This window comes from Sorex araneus, chromosome 5 (genome assembly GCF_027595985.1).
Source record: "Sorex araneus isolate mSorAra2 chromosome 5, mSorAra2.pri, whole genome shotgun sequence".
In the NCBI taxonomy this organism is placed as follows: domain Eukaryota; kingdom Metazoa; phylum Chordata; class Mammalia; order Eulipotyphla; family Soricidae; genus Sorex; species Sorex araneus.
Window position 1 is genome coordinate 171,829,358 of NC_073306.1, and position 18,884 is coordinate 171,848,241.

General features: G+C 41.4%; 1 protein-coding gene across 1 annotated transcript in view; it reads right to left on the minus strand.

The window, feature by feature from the left end:
* Positions 1-3,891: 3,891 nt before the first annotated feature.
* Positions 3,892-18,884, minus strand: part of TMEM156 (transmembrane protein 156) — a 35,159-nt gene continuing 20,166 nt past the window's right edge. The window contains exons 2-6 of the mRNA XM_055139988.1: positions 17,057-17,323; positions 14,360-14,617; positions 6,651-6,770; positions 4,227-4,310; positions 3,892-3,983 (exon numbers count right to left, since the gene is read on the minus strand). Of these exons, the coding sequence (XP_054995963.1) occupies positions 3,892-3,983; positions 4,227-4,310; positions 6,651-6,770; positions 14,360-14,617; positions 17,057-17,323 (821 nt within the window). The remainder of the gene's footprint in view (positions 3,984-4,226; positions 4,311-6,650; positions 6,771-14,359; positions 14,618-17,056; positions 17,324-18,884) is intronic.

Sequence of the window (18,884 nt, forward strand, 5' to 3'; positions counted from 1 at the left end):
GCAAAGCTGCAGGAGGAGGTGGAAGGGGAGCCCCAGGGGCCACCAAATGGGGGGCAGAGATGGCGAGAGAGGCAGAGGCAGTCTTACCAGACCGTTCCCAGGCCGTGACTTGCATTTTTCTCTGCCTGCCCTTCCGTAACTCCTATTTCACTTCCAAACTCAAACTCCTTAACCCGCCCACATCATTTCTTCAGTTTCCAAGGGCACTTCTTTTCTGCCAGGTCTGCCAAGTTGGCTTCCGGCATTGGCATCCATGATTCAGGTCTTGCGCACTGTGCCTTTCCTTGACCTTGGTCTCCCACCTGGTCAACCAGTTCAGCTGGGGACACTGGGAAACTATTCTTTATTTTTTTAAATTTTATTGAATCACCGTGAGATAGATACAAGCTTTTATGTTTGGGTTACAATCTTACAACGATCAAACACCCATCCCTCCACCAGTGCACATTCCCCACCACCAATATCCCGGGTATACCCCTGCTTTCCCACCCTCCCCTAGCCTCTATGGCAGACAATATTCCCCATATTCTCTCTCTACTTTTGGGCATTATGGCTTGCAACACAAGGGATCACTAAGAAAATGATGGCTGGGAAACTATTCTTACCTGGTCCTCAAAGCCTCATCTGCAAGATGGTCACTGGTTTTCCTTTTTCTCTGGTATCCTTAGCAATTCTCAAAGTGCATTATACATTTCTTTCAAGCAGAAGTATGTTCTTCCACTTAATTTTCCTTCCCCTACCCTAAAGATTTATCTCTTGCTTTCTTGCTATTTTTGCTTTTTTTGCTTCTTTGTTTGGCTTTGGAGGGAAGTGCTTTTTATTTCCTGTTCAAATCATTTTTGTTTATTTGTGGGGCACCTCCAGCGGTGCTCAGGGATTTCTCCTGGCTCTGTACTCAGGGATCACATCTAGGGGTTCTCAGGATCAAAGCCAGGCTGCCATGCACAAGGCAAGCACCTTTCCTACTAGTTCTCTGGTCCCTTATCTGCTTTTATGTTTAGGGTTTGTGTGATTTAATAAGCTTCTACTGCACATGAACTGCTTGCCAGACACTATGGCAAGAACACAGATGCAAAGATGAATATAACAGTCATTACCTTTGTGATGATAATAGTGGAACAAATAAAATGTAGATCAATGCCAAATGCAGCAAAACGTATCCCATCACGCTTCTCAAAGGCAGGAAGAAAATATTAGAGACATGCAAACGCTTCAGATTCAACCTGGTACAGCATTCCTCCTGACAGAGATGTGGCTCTTTTGTGTTCTATTTCCTTTTCTGGTGGCTCAAAGGAGAGAACCCAGGACTCACGTGTGCGGAGCATGTGCCCTACCACTGCACCCAATCCACAGCCAGACATTGTTCTCTCGGCCCGAATGTGCCTTCACTTACATCCCGGCCACCGAGCCCGCTTGGCAAGATAGTCTTATTTCCCTCTGTCTTTTTCAGGGTATGAACCCCCCTCTCTCCTTGTGTGTCTAAATGCAGCAACACTTGCTGTCTAACCCATGAACAAACTGAAGGCACACTCCAGAGATCCGGCTGCTGAGCTGCGTGCACCTGGTCCCTGTGCTCTTTGATCTACATTTCTTCACTCCTGTTACAGCTTCTCCCGAAGACCTCTCAGCGTGCTTTTCACCCTGACATTCTCCGGCTGCCTCTAATCCATCATTACAGAGCGAGGCCTTAAAAATGGCACTCAGGGGAAACATCAGTTCCTTTCCACTTCTCTCCCAGAAAGAGCAACTTATAATGGGGGACTGATGGAGGGGGGACTTTTTAGGTTAAAGAAATATAAATAACAAGAAAGAGCTTGCTCGGTTCTCCCTTTAAGATGCTAGGCTTCAAGCTTTAAAAAATTAAAATAGCCTTTTGGTTTTAAAAAATAAATAGCAATCAGCCCTTGGCCTTCTTAACCATTAATATTATATCCATGGTAATAAGGCCAGGGGAGGCTAGTGGGAGCTATTAAAGGTAGGAATGGTTGAGACCATTCTCTGGTGAATGAAGCACATGAGTGCATAAATATAACCTGTGTGAGGTTAGCCTGGTGCTTCCCTAGTGCTTGAAATTTGCGAGTCCCCTGATGCAAAGAGCAGATGGGGAACCTGTTGGGTTGGCTTTTGTTTTGTTTTTCAGACAGGGCTGCAGTGCTCAAAATTACAACTTGAGGAAGTGGGGCTGGAGCAATAGCACAGCAGGTAGGGCGTTTGCCTTGCACGCGGCCAACCCAGGTTCAATTCCCAGCATCCCATATGGTCCCCTGAGCACTGCCAGGGGTAATTACTGAGTGCAGAGCCAGGAGTAACCCCTGTGCATCGTCAGGTGTGACCCAAAAGCAAATAAAATAAAATAAAATAAAATTACAACTTGAGGAAGGTCCAACTGCGCCAGGTTGAAACATTGCCAGGGTCTGAAAGTCAGGTGTGGGCTGGCCAGAGGGAAGAGGACCGGATGTTATTTTCTTCATTGGAAAATCTGGTGTTGCCATTTGCTACAACCTGTGTTTTTTATGTTATTAAGCCAGAGTGTTCAGTGCACAAAAACTTTCAACTTTCTCCATTTTATTTTTATTTATTTATTTTGATTTGGGCCAAACCCGCCCTGCTCGAGGGCTACTCCCGGCTGGCTGCTGCTGGTCACCTCCCTGAAGCCCTCGAGGCCTCCTACACACAGCACGTGCACTCACCGAGCCTACTCTCCAGCCCAGCGCTGGCTAGTTTTAGCTGTTGTCAAAGGGTCATTTAGCCAATATTCTTTCCAGAGGCTAACAATTTTACTGTCAATGTTGGAAGCAGAAGGTCTACACCTGGGGGAGTTACATTCAGCAATTGCAGGGTGGGTACCACAGATGCTGGACATGCCTTATCCCTTTGAGCTATCTCCCTGCCCAAACATTTAGTTGTTATTGTTGTTGTTGTTGTTTTGTTTTGTTTTATTTCAGTTTTTAGCTAGGCTATTGAGAAGCATCTATTCCAGTTTTCCATCAAGCCAAGGGTGCTGCTAATTTTATTCGTTTGCAGGGCACAGAAGTGTTAGGGAGGCTATTCCCGACTCAAGGCTTGAAGATTTTTCCTGGCACATGAGGGACCACGGAGAGGCAGGGGTAAAACCCAGGGTTCCTTGGCTGCAATACATTTGAGCATCTCCCTGCAACAAAGCGGCTGCTAAGAAAAGTGCAGCTGCAGTGTCCGTGGAGTAAGTAAGCCCTGAGCACCGTCAGGTATGGGAGGAAGAAAATAAGTCCTGTATAAAGTGCTAAGTGCCTAGAGATGAGTTGCAGGAGGGCAGGGTTAGGGACAGTGCACAGGGCTGGTGCTCAGGGTTCAGCCACTGTCATTTCCGTTTCATTTCGGTTTTGAAGACTGTTCCCAGCAAACTTGCAGCTGCTGAGCGGGTGTGGGAGTGAGTTGAGGTCTCACTGGGGTTTCCCACGCCTGGAGGATTCCTTTCCAACTTGACGTTCCTTTGGGGTGGGATTGGGTGAGGAAATAGGCCACACCGCTCTATATTGGGGCAATTCCTACCTCTGTGCTCAGGAGCGCCCCGTGACGGTGGTGCCCGGGATCTGAGCTGGGGTGGGCTTCATGCAAGGCTCTTCATCTCCTTGCTTCTCCACAGCAGCTGGGATTCAGGGGGCTTTGCACGCTGGAAGATGGAGCCCCAGCGTCTGTGCTAGCTCCCTCCTTCCTGCTCGGATTAGGCATCCCTGTTTCCATTACTCAGGAGGGGGCAGGGGACATTTTAATTGGAGCTATTAGAAGTTTTTGTTACACTCGTTGCCCTCCGCGCAATGACGGCTCCCTCAAACGCCCCTGCCCACTCGGCAATTACTTCTTGCATTTGGAGACTTAATGGTATCTTGTCTCATTTAAAAATAAGTCGGAGGTTTAGACCTCACTGCCTGCCCTCATCTGCCTACTCATAGGAGTTTCTCTTTGCCAATTAAGCACACTTTCCGCTCTTTTCTTTCCGATGATCGCTGTGCCCGGGGATAATGACATTTAAACATTTAACTCAATTTTATTTGCCTGCAGCTTTTTTTGAATATAACTCTAGTTTTGTTTTGTTTTGTTTTCTTCTGGGGGTTTGGTTTCGGGGTCACCCCCGGCTGTGCTCAGGGCTTGTTCCTGGCTAGTTTAAAGAAATTCAGAGAGATCAGGCTCAGGGCACAGGAGAAGCCCCGGAATTTCCGACCGGTTCCCTGTGACGTCACAACACTCACCTGCAACCACCCACACATTCAGCGTTTGCAGTTTCTCCGAATCACTTTCTCTTAAGAGAGCAGATGTAGATGTGTACTTATGACCTGTTCCAAGAAAAGAAATGAAATATTAATATGTTAAAGAAGCACATTCTTGATCTATGATCCCGAGATTGGCTCAATGGGTTCTTAGGGAAAATGGACCATTCCACACTCCAGGGCCGGAAGACATTGATGTTAAAAGCTTTTCTATAGTAAGTGATTTTCCATCAACATAGTCAAGTTCTTTCTAAACCCAGTGGCTTCCCTGCTATCATAAAAGCCATTATGTCATTTCCTCTAATGGAAAACACCAATTCTACATACAGAATATTATATTATTTATGTCATTATATATATATGACATTCAGAATAGTTAGCACATGTTTGATACTTAGTGCCCTTCGTGGAGCGGTGTTTTTCATGATTTTGTAGGCTTGGCTTTGTAACACAGCCTTTGAAAGCCACTAAGTCTGAATATTCAAAAAAAAAATTGAATGTCATTTCCCACAATTGTTTTTTTCCCAGGCCCTTTTTTCTCTTGTTTTCTGTCTCTGTTTCTTAATACATTTAAAAGGGGAGGGAGAAACTCAGAAGACTCCAAGCTACTCTTGGCAAATAGTCCACATTTACTTAAAATAACACGATCATCAGATCTTGAAAGACTCTGGGTCTTCATTCTGACAATTTATTAGCTGTTCAACTTGGAACAAACAACCTCTGCAGCTCAGAGAGCTTTCATCTGTAGAATGAAAATCATAGCACACACCCTATTCATATGCTTTGAAAAACTAGTGAAAGCTCGTGAAATTTCTCTGGAAATGATTGTTCTACACGTAGACAATGATGACGTCGTTAACTGATGCAGGAAGGACCTTTTATAGTAACGGACTGAAGGTGAGATGTGATATGAAACAAGCTTCAGGGCCGGAGCGATAGCACAGTGGGTAGGGCGTTTGCCTTGCACGTGGCCGACCCGGGTTCGATCCCCGGCATCCCATATGGTCCCCCAAGCATCACCAGGAGTAATTCCTGAGTGCAAAGCCAGGAGTAACCCCTGAGCATCACTGGGTGTGACCCAAAAAGCAAAAAAAAAAAAAAAGAAACAAGTTTCAGAAAGATCTGCAGGGTCAGTGAGAAACTACAAGGGTTAAGGCACTTGCCTTTCAACCAGGGTCTCTGGTTCAATTCCCAGCACCTGAGAGCCTCCTGGAGTGGTCCCTGATCACAGAGCCAGGAGTAAGCCTTGAACCAAGTCAGATGTGTCCCTGCCCCTCCATAAATAAGGAGAAAGTTTAACAGCTGAAGCTTAACCAACAGGATGAGCTGCAGCCTCACTCAAACCTGGAGGCTGTCATTTCCCCCTGAATTCTTCTGCACAGCCTTGACTGCCCAAGAAATGAGCTGGGAGTGGGCCTCAAAGCGCTAGAATGCTTTGCGCATAAAACCCATGATTTGGTGGTTATCCCCTCAAGTGCCACTAGATTTGAGACCCCCACTTGATTTTTTGGAAAGAATCTTGGGAATACTATAACCAACACAATATCACCATGCTTTATTGAGAACTACCAAGCACAAGACATTCTATTGAATCTCTTACAAAGTCTCTTTATTTCATTCCTGACCTCAACCCTGAGGGGTGATGGTCATGAGTCTGGCTTTATAAAGAAGAAAGGAGACACTCAGATATAGTTATTTATTCAGTCACATAAATAGCAAGAGAGGGTATCAAAAGTCCAGTCCTGCTGTCTCCAAAGCCTGTTCTCTCAATACATCTTATACTGTATCTGAGAGACCATAAATGGCCCATAAACATTCATCAAACCTGATATTCATTATATGAATGAATATTCACTTCCAGGACCAGGGTATCTTGGGCACTCACCAGCAGGGCCATGCCAGGAGTTTTCTATCCTGATAGGCGGGTGCCTGAATCATGGATGTTAAATATTTGTAATATCACCCTCTGCTATTCTCATTTCCATTTTAGCTCTGCCTGACGAAATCTATACTGTGCCACTTTCTAAATATTGACGATTTTTCAAACTCATCAACTAGAACCTTTCTGTTCAAACTCTATAACTCTGAAATGTAGCCTCAGCACTTCATATTCTTCTATCCTTTTTGGTCCACTTCCACTCTGCTTAGCCTCCCATCAATCAGCTTTCCCAATTCACTGAGCCTCTCTTTCCACCTACTCACTAGTATTAGGAGAAAGGGACATGGAGTTTCTCAACTCCTCATCCTAGGCCTTTGTGATACTTATATTGCTTAGATTGTCTCGAATCACCACTCTCACAAAATTGTTGCTCAATAAATGATAAGTTGAACTTTAAGAAGAATTCAAATCTCTAGCTGAGGCATTCAATGAACTTATTCAAACAATACATCTATCTCAATACTTACTCTGCCACTTCTGTGCTCTTCTGAGGTCTTCAAGTATCTTGTAGATAGTGAAGATAAGTGAAAATATAAAAACCAATAGAACTAAAATATACCATGTGATCTTTATGGAGCAAATAAAATCTGCAAAGAAAAAACATACTATAATATTACAAGAAAGTGATGCAGCCAGTAGGTGCTACAGTTGGGTTCTACATATCCTGTCCTCAACTGAAAACTGAATATATAACCAGCAATGTTAGAGAGTCACTTGCTCAACTGAGCTCTTTGTTGGTGAATTGAATAAGTACATTTGACTGCGTGGCTTCCAGATATGCATTTTATTCCAAAATTTCATCATGAATTTTACTTGCCAATTGTGTGGCTTTGGTTTCGCTAATCTTTCATCTCTCTCATTGAGTCTACCCCACAGCACATCTCAGAATCAGAACTCCTGGAAATGAACAACTTTGACCCAGACTACAGAGCTAGAAACATATGTTCTCAAATCAATCAAGATGCAGAAAGGCAAGAAACAAAGAGAGAAGGCAGCACTGCGACACGCATAAAAGAGGTCATGTAGATTCACCCGAACTGTTCCACTGGCCCTCACAGCAATGATCCTATCAAGTATGTGCTTTCACTCAAGATAACTCAGCCCCTTTCTTAGAAAAAGAAAAGCTGAGCTACGGATGTAGTTGATTGCATTTATTTGTGGGATATAAAAATAAAGAAACAGTATGAAACTAATATCCAACACCAGGGAAAAATGGACCAGGAGGACTGGTCAATGGTGGGTCAATGGTGTGGGAGATGGAGGTGGTTAAGGTAGAAGAGGACCCATTATCACAGTACTAATTGACAATGGATGGGAACTGAGTGTTAAAGGCAGGTAATATAAAGGCAGGAATATAGATGATAACCTTTCAGCATCTGTATTGCAAATCATAATGTCTAAAATAAGAGAAATAAGAGAGAGAGGAAGAGAGAGAGAGAGAAGAGAGATACCTACCATAGAGGCAGGCTGGGGTAGGGGGTGGCTTGAAGGGGTGGGAGGAAAACTGGAGACACTGGTGCTGAGAAATTACACTAGTGGAGGGATGGGTGTTGAAACATTGTATGACTGGTGGAGGGATGGGTGTTGAGACATTGTATGACTGAAACACAATCATGAACAATTTTGTAATGCTCTATCTCAAGGTGATTCAATAAAAAGTTTTTTTTCAATAAAAAATAAATTTCTTAAAAAGAAAAGGAAAGCAAAGCTGGCAGTTAACTGCAGTGCCAGCAAGAGGCAAGGTAGGTCCAATCTCCAAGGTGAAGTAAAACACTATTAGGACTATGAAAAAAACATCATGCATGTATCATCTTTCTAAAGCAAGGGCGATCGTGCCCAATCGGGGGGTCCCAATGCATTCACCAAAGCATCAGCACCACCAGTAGAGAGCTTTCCCACCTCCCTACTGCCCCCTTGCCCTTCCATCACGGAGAGAGGAGCAAGCAAGATGAGTAAGAATCAGAAAATAGCTGAAGGAGCCAGTGACAGTTTCAGAGTAAGTTTTCCAGTTTGAACTAAATTTAGTTTCACCCCCTGGTGGATAGAACAGTTAAGAGAGATCCCAATTAGTCTTTGCATAGCAGAATGAAAGATGAATAAATTTAAACTTTTCTACACAAGGAAAAATAAATGTGCAGCTTCCAGATTACAGAGCTCCATAATTGGGCCTCACTATTATTTCTGAGCTATGAGTTCAATTATTTATCATTTGGGGCTGACTAGAATGTGTACGTTTTTTCCCATTAACCCAAATATAAATTATCTTAGAAGCAAAATTATGAAAATTATTCTTTCCTTTTTATATTTTTGAAAATATTAAAACTCACTAGCTGGATACAAAGATGTACAGTAGAGCAAATGTTTAAATATCTGTGATCTTTATCTTTCAGAGGATATCCTGGTATGTTTATGCAAGCGTTTCAATACATTCTTGCCCAACTCACTCTTTTTTTTTTTTTTTTTTTGCTTTTTGGGTCACACCCGGCGATGCTCAGGGGTAACTCCTGGCTCTGCACTCAGGAATTACCCCTGGCGGTGCTCAGGGGACCATATGGGATGCTGGGAATCGAACCCGGGTCGGCCGCGTGCAAGGCAAACGCCCTACCCACTGTGCTATCGTTCCAGCCCCAGGCAACTCACCCTTTTACTCAGGTCTCAGCTATTTTCCCAGTCTCCCCACCACACATACATGGACACATACACATAACTGCATGCACTTATGCATGCACACACATGCACATGTGAAATAATCCTCATTTCAGAGACTGTGGGGTCCTTGGAAAACTAACTCAGAAGGGGCAATTTTTTAAATCTATAATTTATTTTAAAACCTGCCTGTGTATTACCTACTTGTGTTTGCTCTAAAGTAAGCATGGCATTTTGAAAATAAATGCACCCAAAATTATTAGAGCTTTAGCAAAGCAGTTTATGGCTTCCATTAGGATGGAATAATAAAATTCAATTGCTCTCCCATAGCACCTGCCCTCGGGAATGCACTTACTTGCTTATTTTACATTTATCCACCTCCAAGTCCTTACTACCTCACATTCTGTTCTACAGCAGGCACTCATTAAAAGGCACACTATAAAATGTCTTTCAAGAGTAGATTTTTAAGAGAAGTGGGAGTACACTGTTTAGAGGAAAAGATCAATGACGGTAACTGAGACTAGGATGACTTGGTAGTTAAATCTTGACTTGATTGGTGAAACAGTCAAACAGAATTAAGATACATGCAGACTGTGTGTTCGCAGTATCCGCCTTTCTCTCAGGGCCACCCAGTGACCCACATTGCCTATAATCAAACTATCTTAATGACATTGCATCAAAAATCACATTTAATCCAAGTCTGGTTCTCATCTCCAAGGCAGAGCGTAAAAATCAATTCAATTCAATTCAATATAACACATTACAAAAAATACAGGAATTTTCATGTTTAAGAATTAATCTTGGGGGTAGGGCGTTTGCCTTGCACGTGGCCAAAGTGCCGGGTTCAATTCCCAGCATCACATATTGTCCCCTGAGCACAGCCAGGGGTAATTCCTGAGTGCAGAGCCAGGAATAACCCCTGAAAAAAAAAAGAATTAATCTTGGGGCTGGAGTGATAGCACAGTGGGTAGGGCGTTTGCCTTGCATGCGGCCGACCTGGGTTCTATTCCCAGCATCCCATATGGTCCCCTGAGCACCGCCAGGGGTGATTCCTGAGTACAGAGCCAGGAATAACCCCTGTGCATTGCCAGGTGTGACCAAAAAAAAAAGAATTAATCTTAGGGACCAGAGAGATAGTACAGCAGGTAAGGTAATTAATTTACACTCAGCCAACCTGGGTTTGATCCCCAGCACCCCACACGGTCCCCTGAGCCCTGCCATAGTAATTTCTGAGCCCTGCCAGGAGTGATCCCTGAGTGCAGAGCCAGAAGTAAGCCCTTAGCACAGCCAGGTGTGGCAAAAATAGACAAATAAATAAATAGAAAAGAAATCTCTGTGACAGGATAAAAAAAATTAATATGATTAATGCTATTGTGCATTGGTTTGCTATACATAAACAATGAGTTAAAGGAAAGGGAAATTAAGAAAACAATCCCAAAATAGTGAGAAAAGATGAACAGGAACTTCTTCAAGGAAGATATACAGATGGCCAATATTGTATATGGAAAACAGTCTTCTGTATCACTGATCACCAGAGAAATGCAAATTAAAGCAACAAGGAAGTATAACTTTATACCAGTGAGACCAGCACATATCACACAGAACAAAACCAGTCTTGGAGTAGATGTATGGAAAAAGGAACCCTCATCCACTACTAGTGGGATTATCGACTGATTCAACCGATTGGAAAGCAATATGGACACCTCACAAAACTAGGAATTGAACTTCCATATGACCTAACATCTCCCACTTTGGGGCATCTACCTCAAGACACCAAAATCTCCATTTAAAGAAGATATTTTGCATTTCTATGCTAATTGTAGCACTATTGGAAATAGCCAAAATCTAAAACAATTCAGGTGTCTAAGGACAGATGAACTGGAAACAGATGAACTGGAAATGACACTACAGTACATATACACAATGAATACTACTTGACTAGGGAAAAAAAAGATGAAGTAATGCAATTTTCCACTACATAGATAGAACTAGTGCATAAGCCCAGTGAAGTCAGCTATGAGGATAGTGACAGATACATCATGATTCCTATCATATAAGTGAATCACAAATGGTCCAAAGCAAGAGAATTTGTGAACTGGTCTACACAACTGCTTTCCACAATGGGGAGAGAAGGTGTAAGGAGCTGTGGGGAGGTCTAAGACAATGGTGGATGGAATCTCTGAGGGATTCTCTGGTGTAGAGTTTGGTGTTGGAATGTTGTATACATATCATTGACAGCATTGTAAGTCATAGTGACTAAAATTAATAGTTTTTACTAAAATAAATGCTGAAAAGAATAAAATGATCTCATTTGTAATTGCATCAAAAACAGATTAAGGTCATTGGCCACCGTCCAGATCACATGGCTGCTTCTCCCAGAAGGGAGCATAACATGAGGCCCCCATAGCCATGCCACAGGACCATGCTGTTTCACATGGGGCGTCCCAGAGGGGGGCGGGTGAGAACCCTCCCCGCCTCATGGGATCCAGCTCTGGCAGTCAAAAACCTCCACAACCCAACCACTACCATGCTCAAGGCCAGTCCCCATGTACTTGGGTGGAGCTTTACATATGAGTAAACATATTCTTGGACCACACGGCTGCTTTTGTGGCCGTGCAACACATCATAAAACACTCCCTACCCATTTTCCATAATTATTACACTACATTTGATGGGGTTCAGATAGTAGGCAACAAATAATAGAGGGAAATATATATATATACATATTTTCAGATATATATACCAAAACTCCCAACACCCCAAAGTTTAACAACATGTTAGCAATATCCTATAGAATATCTTAATGGCTCCTGCCAAAATAGAACAATCTTCACACTGTCTCCTATATGAACACCTTTTTGTAAGCCCGTTCAGCAGTTCTTCATAACAGACAATATGAATCACGAATCATGAATCACGAAATCCCGTTAATCACCGATTTCTCGGGCGGGCTCAGTAACATCTCATTTCGTCCTTTCCCTGAGATCTTAGAAGTCCATCTCGACTCAGCCCTCCTAACGATGTTGCACTGGGGCTCTTCAGGGTCAGGGGCATGAGATCCAGCTTGTTACTGGATTTTGCATATGAATATACCATGAGAAGCTTGCAAGGCTGTCCCATGTGGGCAGGAAACTCTCAGAATATTGCCAGTTTCTCCCAGAGGGAGAAGTAGGCTAAAGATATGCAATATATTATACAGACTATCTGAAATATATTATTTCAGTTGTGTTTTGGGACAGGGATTGGGGCTTGGATTGGAAACATCCCGAATTTGATGGTGGGAAGGTATAATGGTGGTGGGATTGGTGTTTGAATATTGAATGTAATCAAACATGTGAACTAACTTATAAAACAAATAAATAAATAAAGAGAAAGCTGTAACCATGCCCAGAAATCCAATCCTGAAAAAAAAAAAAGAAAGAAAAATTTTGACCAGAAATCTGCAGTTCAATGGTAGAGCACATGTCTCATATGTGTCAGGTTCTTAGTTTGATAACAATCACAACACAGAAAACTGTATTTGTTGAATGACTATATAAATTCTTAGGGGATATGAACACGATTCCATATGCTAGATATTCATGCTTTTATAAAGATCATTCTAGGGGCTGGAGCGATAGTACAGCAGGTAGGGCATTTGCCTTGCATGCAGCCGACCCAGGTTCGATTCCCAGCATCCCATATGGTCCCCTGAGCACAGCCAGGGCTAACTTCTGAGTGCAGAGCCAGGAGTGACCCCTGTGCATCACCAGGTGTGGCCCAAAAAGAAGCAAAAAATAATTATAAAGATCATTCTAAAAAGAAGAAAATGAGTATTTATCATGAAAAATAAAAACTTATTTTTAGACAAAAATTGTTTATGAAAAAAAAATAAAAAACAGATTAAAATAGCTGGGAGTAAACATAATGCAAAAGGTGAAAAAACTATACACTGAAAACTATTGGATATTACTAAATAAACAGAAATACCAAAGAAATGGAAAAACATACTACATTTAGAGATTGAAAGAATAAACATTATTAAAATAGCCATCTTAAAACCATCTACAGAATCAACAAAGTATCAAATTTTTTTTTTTTTGCTTTTTGGGTCTCACCCAGCGATGCACAGGGGTTACTCCTGGCTTTGCACTCAGGAGTTACTCCTGGCGGTGCTCAGGGGACCATATGGGATGCTGGGGATAGAGCCCGGGTCAGCCACATGCAAGACAAACGCCCTACCCGCTGTGCTATCGCTCCAACCTTCTGTCAAATTTTTAATGTCATTTTTTTAAGGAATAAAACAAACAATTCCAAAACTTGTATGGGAACACAAAGCATTCCCGAAAGAACAGGAGGGAAATGGAGGCATCAGGCTCTCTCACTTTGACTACATAACAAAGCAGTAGTGCTTAAAATGGCATGGAAACTAACGAAATAAGAGCAGATACACAGGACTGAGAATAGTGGAATAGAGAATCCAGAATTAATCCACACATATATGGACAAAAGAGCCAAGTCCAAACAAATATGGGGAAAGGAAAGCCTCATCAACAAATTATATAAAAACTAAATAGCCATGGCAAAAAAGGAAAAAAAAGAAGAAATTAGGTCATCACCTAGTATCATAAATTAAAAAACTTTTTAAAAGGGGGATGAAAGAGAAAGCTTCTGGGACTGGCGTGATAGTACAGCAGGTAAGGCGCTTGCTCTGCATCCAGCCTACTCAGGTTTGATCCCTGGGATCCAAATAGTCTGCCCCTGTACATACCCCAGGAGTAATTTTTTTAGTGCAGAGCCAGGAGTAACACCTGAGTACTGGATGATTGTTTGCAAAAAACAAAGAAACAAGCAAATAAATAAGAAAATTTCTGCACAGTTCAAGAAACTACAAAAATCAAAAGGCAACCTAGCATCTGGGAGACGATATTTATACTGCATACATCTGACAAGGAGGTTGGTATGCAAAAATATGTAAAGGACTCACACAACTCATCAACAAAAAAAGCAAAGAATTCAACCAAAACATGGACAGGAGAATGAGTAGACACTTCTCCAAAGATGACTACATCTGGCCACACAGATAAAAAAAAAAATGTTTGACTTGTTACTAGGAAAATGCAAATCAAAATCACAATGAGACATTGTTGCACTCGGTAAGGATGGCCTGTGTTAAAAAGATCAGAAACAACAAATATTAGTGAGTATGTAGAGAAAGGGATTCTTGGTAGGCTCTTGGTGGGAACTTAAGTTGAGACAGCCTTAATGGGAAGTGGTCTGGATTTTCTTTAAAACAAATCAAAATAGAAATACCACATGATCCAGCAATACTGTTTTTAAGTATTCAGCCGGAGTATATGAAAAGACTCATTCAAAAAGATGTATGCTCCCCTACGTTCATAGACCATTATTCACAACAGCCAAGACATGGGATCCCGTGACAAAGCCTGTGGATGCGGGAGCCCGTGTTTAATCCCTGGCATAACATGACCCCTTTGCTCCCCAGCAGCACTGCCAGAAGTGCCTTTAATATTATTAAAATAAAACTTACTTTTGACATCCATTTCCAGGTGCAAAGAAATATGTGTACAATTATTTAAATAGTTCATAACGGTACACGTGTGGTTTCTAGACATGTCCTGAGTTGGATCTCCATCAGACATTGCTGCGTAAGTGTGGGCTTTGAGGTTCTGGGTAATGTTATATTCCTCCAAATGGTTGACTGCAGAAGGGACAGTGATGTACAAATGCCGACAAGATGAATTAAGGTAATTTGTGTTCTCTTCTATTGAACCTCTCATGACAAGACCTGGGAAGAGATTAAGAACATGTTAATGGCAAAACAGGAAAACACATTCAGGTTGGGATGTAGCCCAGGAATAGAATGTTTGCCCTGCTTGTGTGAGGCCTAGTTTAATCCCAAACACCCCCCCCACACACACACACACAAACCCACACACGCACCTCAAAACTAAGTCTATTCCCTACACAAATCTGATCTTAGAACAAAGATTGTGTGCTTATAGCTTTCAAGATTGTGAAAACCAGGAGGGCTGAGAGAATTGGAACGTCTCATAAAATCAGACATTTCCCTGATGACTGACAGCACCAGCTGTATCCTCCAAAAACAGTTACAACAGTAATTCCCATGCATAGTGTGCTGTTTTACTGGGGTGGTCCTCACAAAATACCATAAAATGGAAGCATGAGGAGCTCATTGCTTTGTCTCCCAATTCTGGAGGAATTTCAGGATGAAGATGGTGCAAAGGTGCTTCCTTCCAGCTTTTGCTGCCTCTCTAAGGTCCAATTCCCAAAGCCTGAGGAACTCCAAAAGCATAAATGCTCTGGAATGTCAAAGAAAGAAAGAAAGAAAAGAAAGAGAGAAAGAAAGAAAGAAAGAAAGAAAGAAAGAAAGAAAGAAAGAAAGAAAGAAAGAAAGAAAGAAAGGAAGGAAGGAAGGAAGGAAGGAAGGAAGGAAGGAAGGAAGGAAGGAAGGAAGGAAGGAAGGAAGGAAGGAAGAAAGAAAGAAAGAAAGAAAGAAAGAAAGAAAGAAAGAAAGAAAGAAAGAAAGAAAGAGAGAGAGAGAGAAGAAAAAGAAGGAGAGAAAGAGGGAGAGGAATGAGAGAAAGAGAGAGAGAAAGGGGGAGAGAAAGAGGGAGAGAAGAGAAGGTAGAGAAAGAGGGAGAGGAGGGAAGGAGGGAGGGAGAGAGGAGGAAGGAAAGAAAAGAAAGAAAGAAAGAAAGAAAGAAAGAAAGAAAGAAAGACAAGAAAGAAAGAAAAGAAAGAAAGAAAGGAAGGAAGGAAGGAAGGAAGGAAGGAAGGAAGGAAGGAAGGAAGGAAGGAAGGAAGGAAGAAAGAAAGAAAGAAAGAAAGAAAAGAAAGAAAGAAAGAAAGAAAGAAAGAAAGAAAGAAAGAAAGAAAGAAAAAGAAAGAAAGAAAGAGAGAGAAAGAGAGGAGAAGAGAGAGAAAGAGGGAGAGGAGGGAGATAAAGAGGGAGAGAAAGAGGGAGAGAAAGGGGGAGAGAAAGAGGGAGAGGAGGTAGAGAAAGAGGGAGAGGAGGGAAGGAGGGAGAGAAAGAGGGAGAGGAGGAAGGAGGAAGGAAGGAAGGAAGGAAGGAAGGAAGGAAGGAAGGAAGGAAGGAAGGAAGGAAGGAAGGAAGGAAGGAAGGAAGGAAGGAAGGAAGGAAGGAAGGAAGGAAGGAAGGAAGGAAGGAAGGAAGGAAGGAAGGAAGGAAGGAAGGAGCTGTTGCTTTCAGTCCCTGAGTTTTGGGGAAATCTGTTATACCACCGAAAAACTGGAATATCCTTCCAGATGGCATGTAGCGTGTGTGAGCTACCCAACCTCAAACCAGTTCGCAGTTCTTTGTGCCTTACAGGTGTTTCCCCAATTTGCTTTACAGTGACTCGGGCCCAGAACCCTTCAAGAATTACAACACTGCTTGAATAAGAACACAGAAAAAGACAAGCTATTTCCTTAATTCAAAGTCAATGCCAAAAGATCTCATTTACCACTCAGAAAAAAATGGGGGAAATTTTGAGAAATTAATGAGAAGCAATCTCAATAGATATCAGCAATCAATTGATACTTGGACTTGAGGCCACCATTTTTTTTAAAGACTGTGAATGAATAAATTAATTTTTGAGAATCCAAATGTATTTAATTAAATATTATATATTGATCTCAAAGTAAATGCGAGATTCAGTTCGGCACTACAGATAATTTGTAGCGATTTTTTTAATTTGTGGCTCATTCATTAAACAATGACTTAATTAAATGCCTCCTGTCAGACTTTAGATTAGGATGTAGAAATGCAGTAGTGAACAAAGTCCTCAGCGACCGATAAGAAGACTGCTCAGAACCAGTGGACAAATGTCAGGCAGAAATTGGTGCACATGCAGCAAGGATTCAATGACTCCTTTGGAAACCAAGGTTTGACTTTACTAAGAGAACCTAGAAACTTGCCTTGAATATTTTAGTTACTACCTTTGAAAAGAGAGCATTTAAGCAATCTCTAAATCATCCAATATACTTGAATTACAGTCACATTCTGACGTATTTTTAAAATACCATTTTGGGGTAGATCAAAGACAAATGACTAATATAAGTCACTTCTCAAGAGTTATCCCTTTCAGGGCCACGGCCACTAGACCGAAATCATAACATATTGTTAATATTTTTTTAAAACTAAAAAGGCATTTTTATATACTCTTCTTTGATAAATTTATTCTCACTTTTTCTTTGTGTTTACCTTTTGATGTTTGTTTTTGTGAAATAAAATCCCTATTTCCTTTGGATTCACAAGCTAAACACAAGTGACACCTTTTAAATTCACTTTTGACATTCCGGCAAATCCTGGCAAAGTTTTGAAAGTTGGTGTGATTTTGAAAGATTCCCATTACCAGCTGAGTTTCCCTTATGGGTTGCACAAAAGTCACAAAAGAAAAATTCAAGGGAAACAAGGAGGTGAAATTAGATTGTAAAAACGTTTTCAGACATGATAACTCCAGCGTATTTCCTGGAAAAGAAAGAAAAACTTTATTTAGTATGAAATTTTGAGTTTTTGACATTCAAATAAGTATATAATGAGCTTCCAGTTTTATTTAGGTGGATACAGTATATTTTAGTTTTTAAATGGTAATATTTATTTATAAAATGAAGTGATATTTAGTGAGATTTAAATACTTTTCTAAAATTTCTAAATTCAAAAAGACATCTCCTTGCTAAACTATAAAAAGTCCACAATAAAGAAAAATAGTCAAGGCTACTAAGGAAAAGTGTAAAAACAATGGTGGCCATTTAGACTATCATTTCATTTCTCAGCAGAAATTCTGCAGTCTAGTAAAAAGTGGAATGATGCATTCACAATCCTAAAGGATAAAATCTTCCAACCAAGAATACTCAAAAAATTACCTTTCAAATATTATAGAGAAACACAGAACTTTCCCAGATAAACCAGAGTTAATGGGGCTTACTACCATTAGACTCTGCCCTCTGAGAAAGGTTGAAAGTTCTTTCACAGAAATAGAAAATCCACACACCCCCAAAAAGAAGAAGAAACCCACAAAATCTTGAGTACGATGATAAACAACTAAATCTTAGCAAGAGTAATTAAGCCAGAAAAAGACAGCTAATAAACCCAAATTTGGGAAGAAGTAAACTATCATTATTTGCAGCTGGCATACATAGGAAGCCCTAAAGATTCAACCAAAGAATTATTAGAAATTATAAATGAATTCAGTAGAAAGTCAGGATACAAAATCAATAAACAAAAATCTACTGTATTTCTACATACAAACGATGAATTAGGGTCAAAGAAAATTAGAAAATAATCCCATGGCCTGGAGAGATAGTACAACAGGTAGGGTTGCACATGGTCAACCTGGGTTCAATCTCCAGCATCCCATATGATCCCTGAGCACTGCCAGGAGTGATTCCTGAGTGCAGAGCCAGGAGCAAGCCCTGAGCAGGAAATGGTGTACCATCCCCACCCCCATGGAAAAAAAAAAGAAAGAAAACAACCATATATATGACTCACAGCACCACACCACTGTATCAAGACTCCAGAAAAGAATCTATTCTTTTGCCCTCTTCCAATTTCTGGAGACTGCTGGCATTCCTTGCCTTGTGTCCCGATTTCCATTGTCACACTCACTGCCTTTTGCACCCTGGCTGTGTCTTCTATTCTTTGTTCTGTGTAGGATAACATGGCTTCAGGTAGTTTAGGTTTATTGGGTTACTCCCGTCACAGTGCTCCCATTCCTCTGTGTTTATTTGTAGCTTCTTTCTTAGTGTTCTGTTGACTTGTAAATAATGTTTTTCTCTTCTCCTTGAGTCCTTTGCATAGTTTATTCAGAGCAAGTCCTTTTTGTATGGACACAGGAAGACTTAACAAATGCTATGCTTTTGTAACCTGGGAGTCATTTGACTCTACATGATATTTTCCTCCAGGGCATCTGTTCTCTTGACCTAAGCCTCAGCTGCCCTTACTTCCTAGCACCCCCAAAGCACGGTCCCGACGTGGGACGAGAAGGACCCAGGGCAAGCGGTGAGTTGTGTGCTACCCTGGCATCGAGATG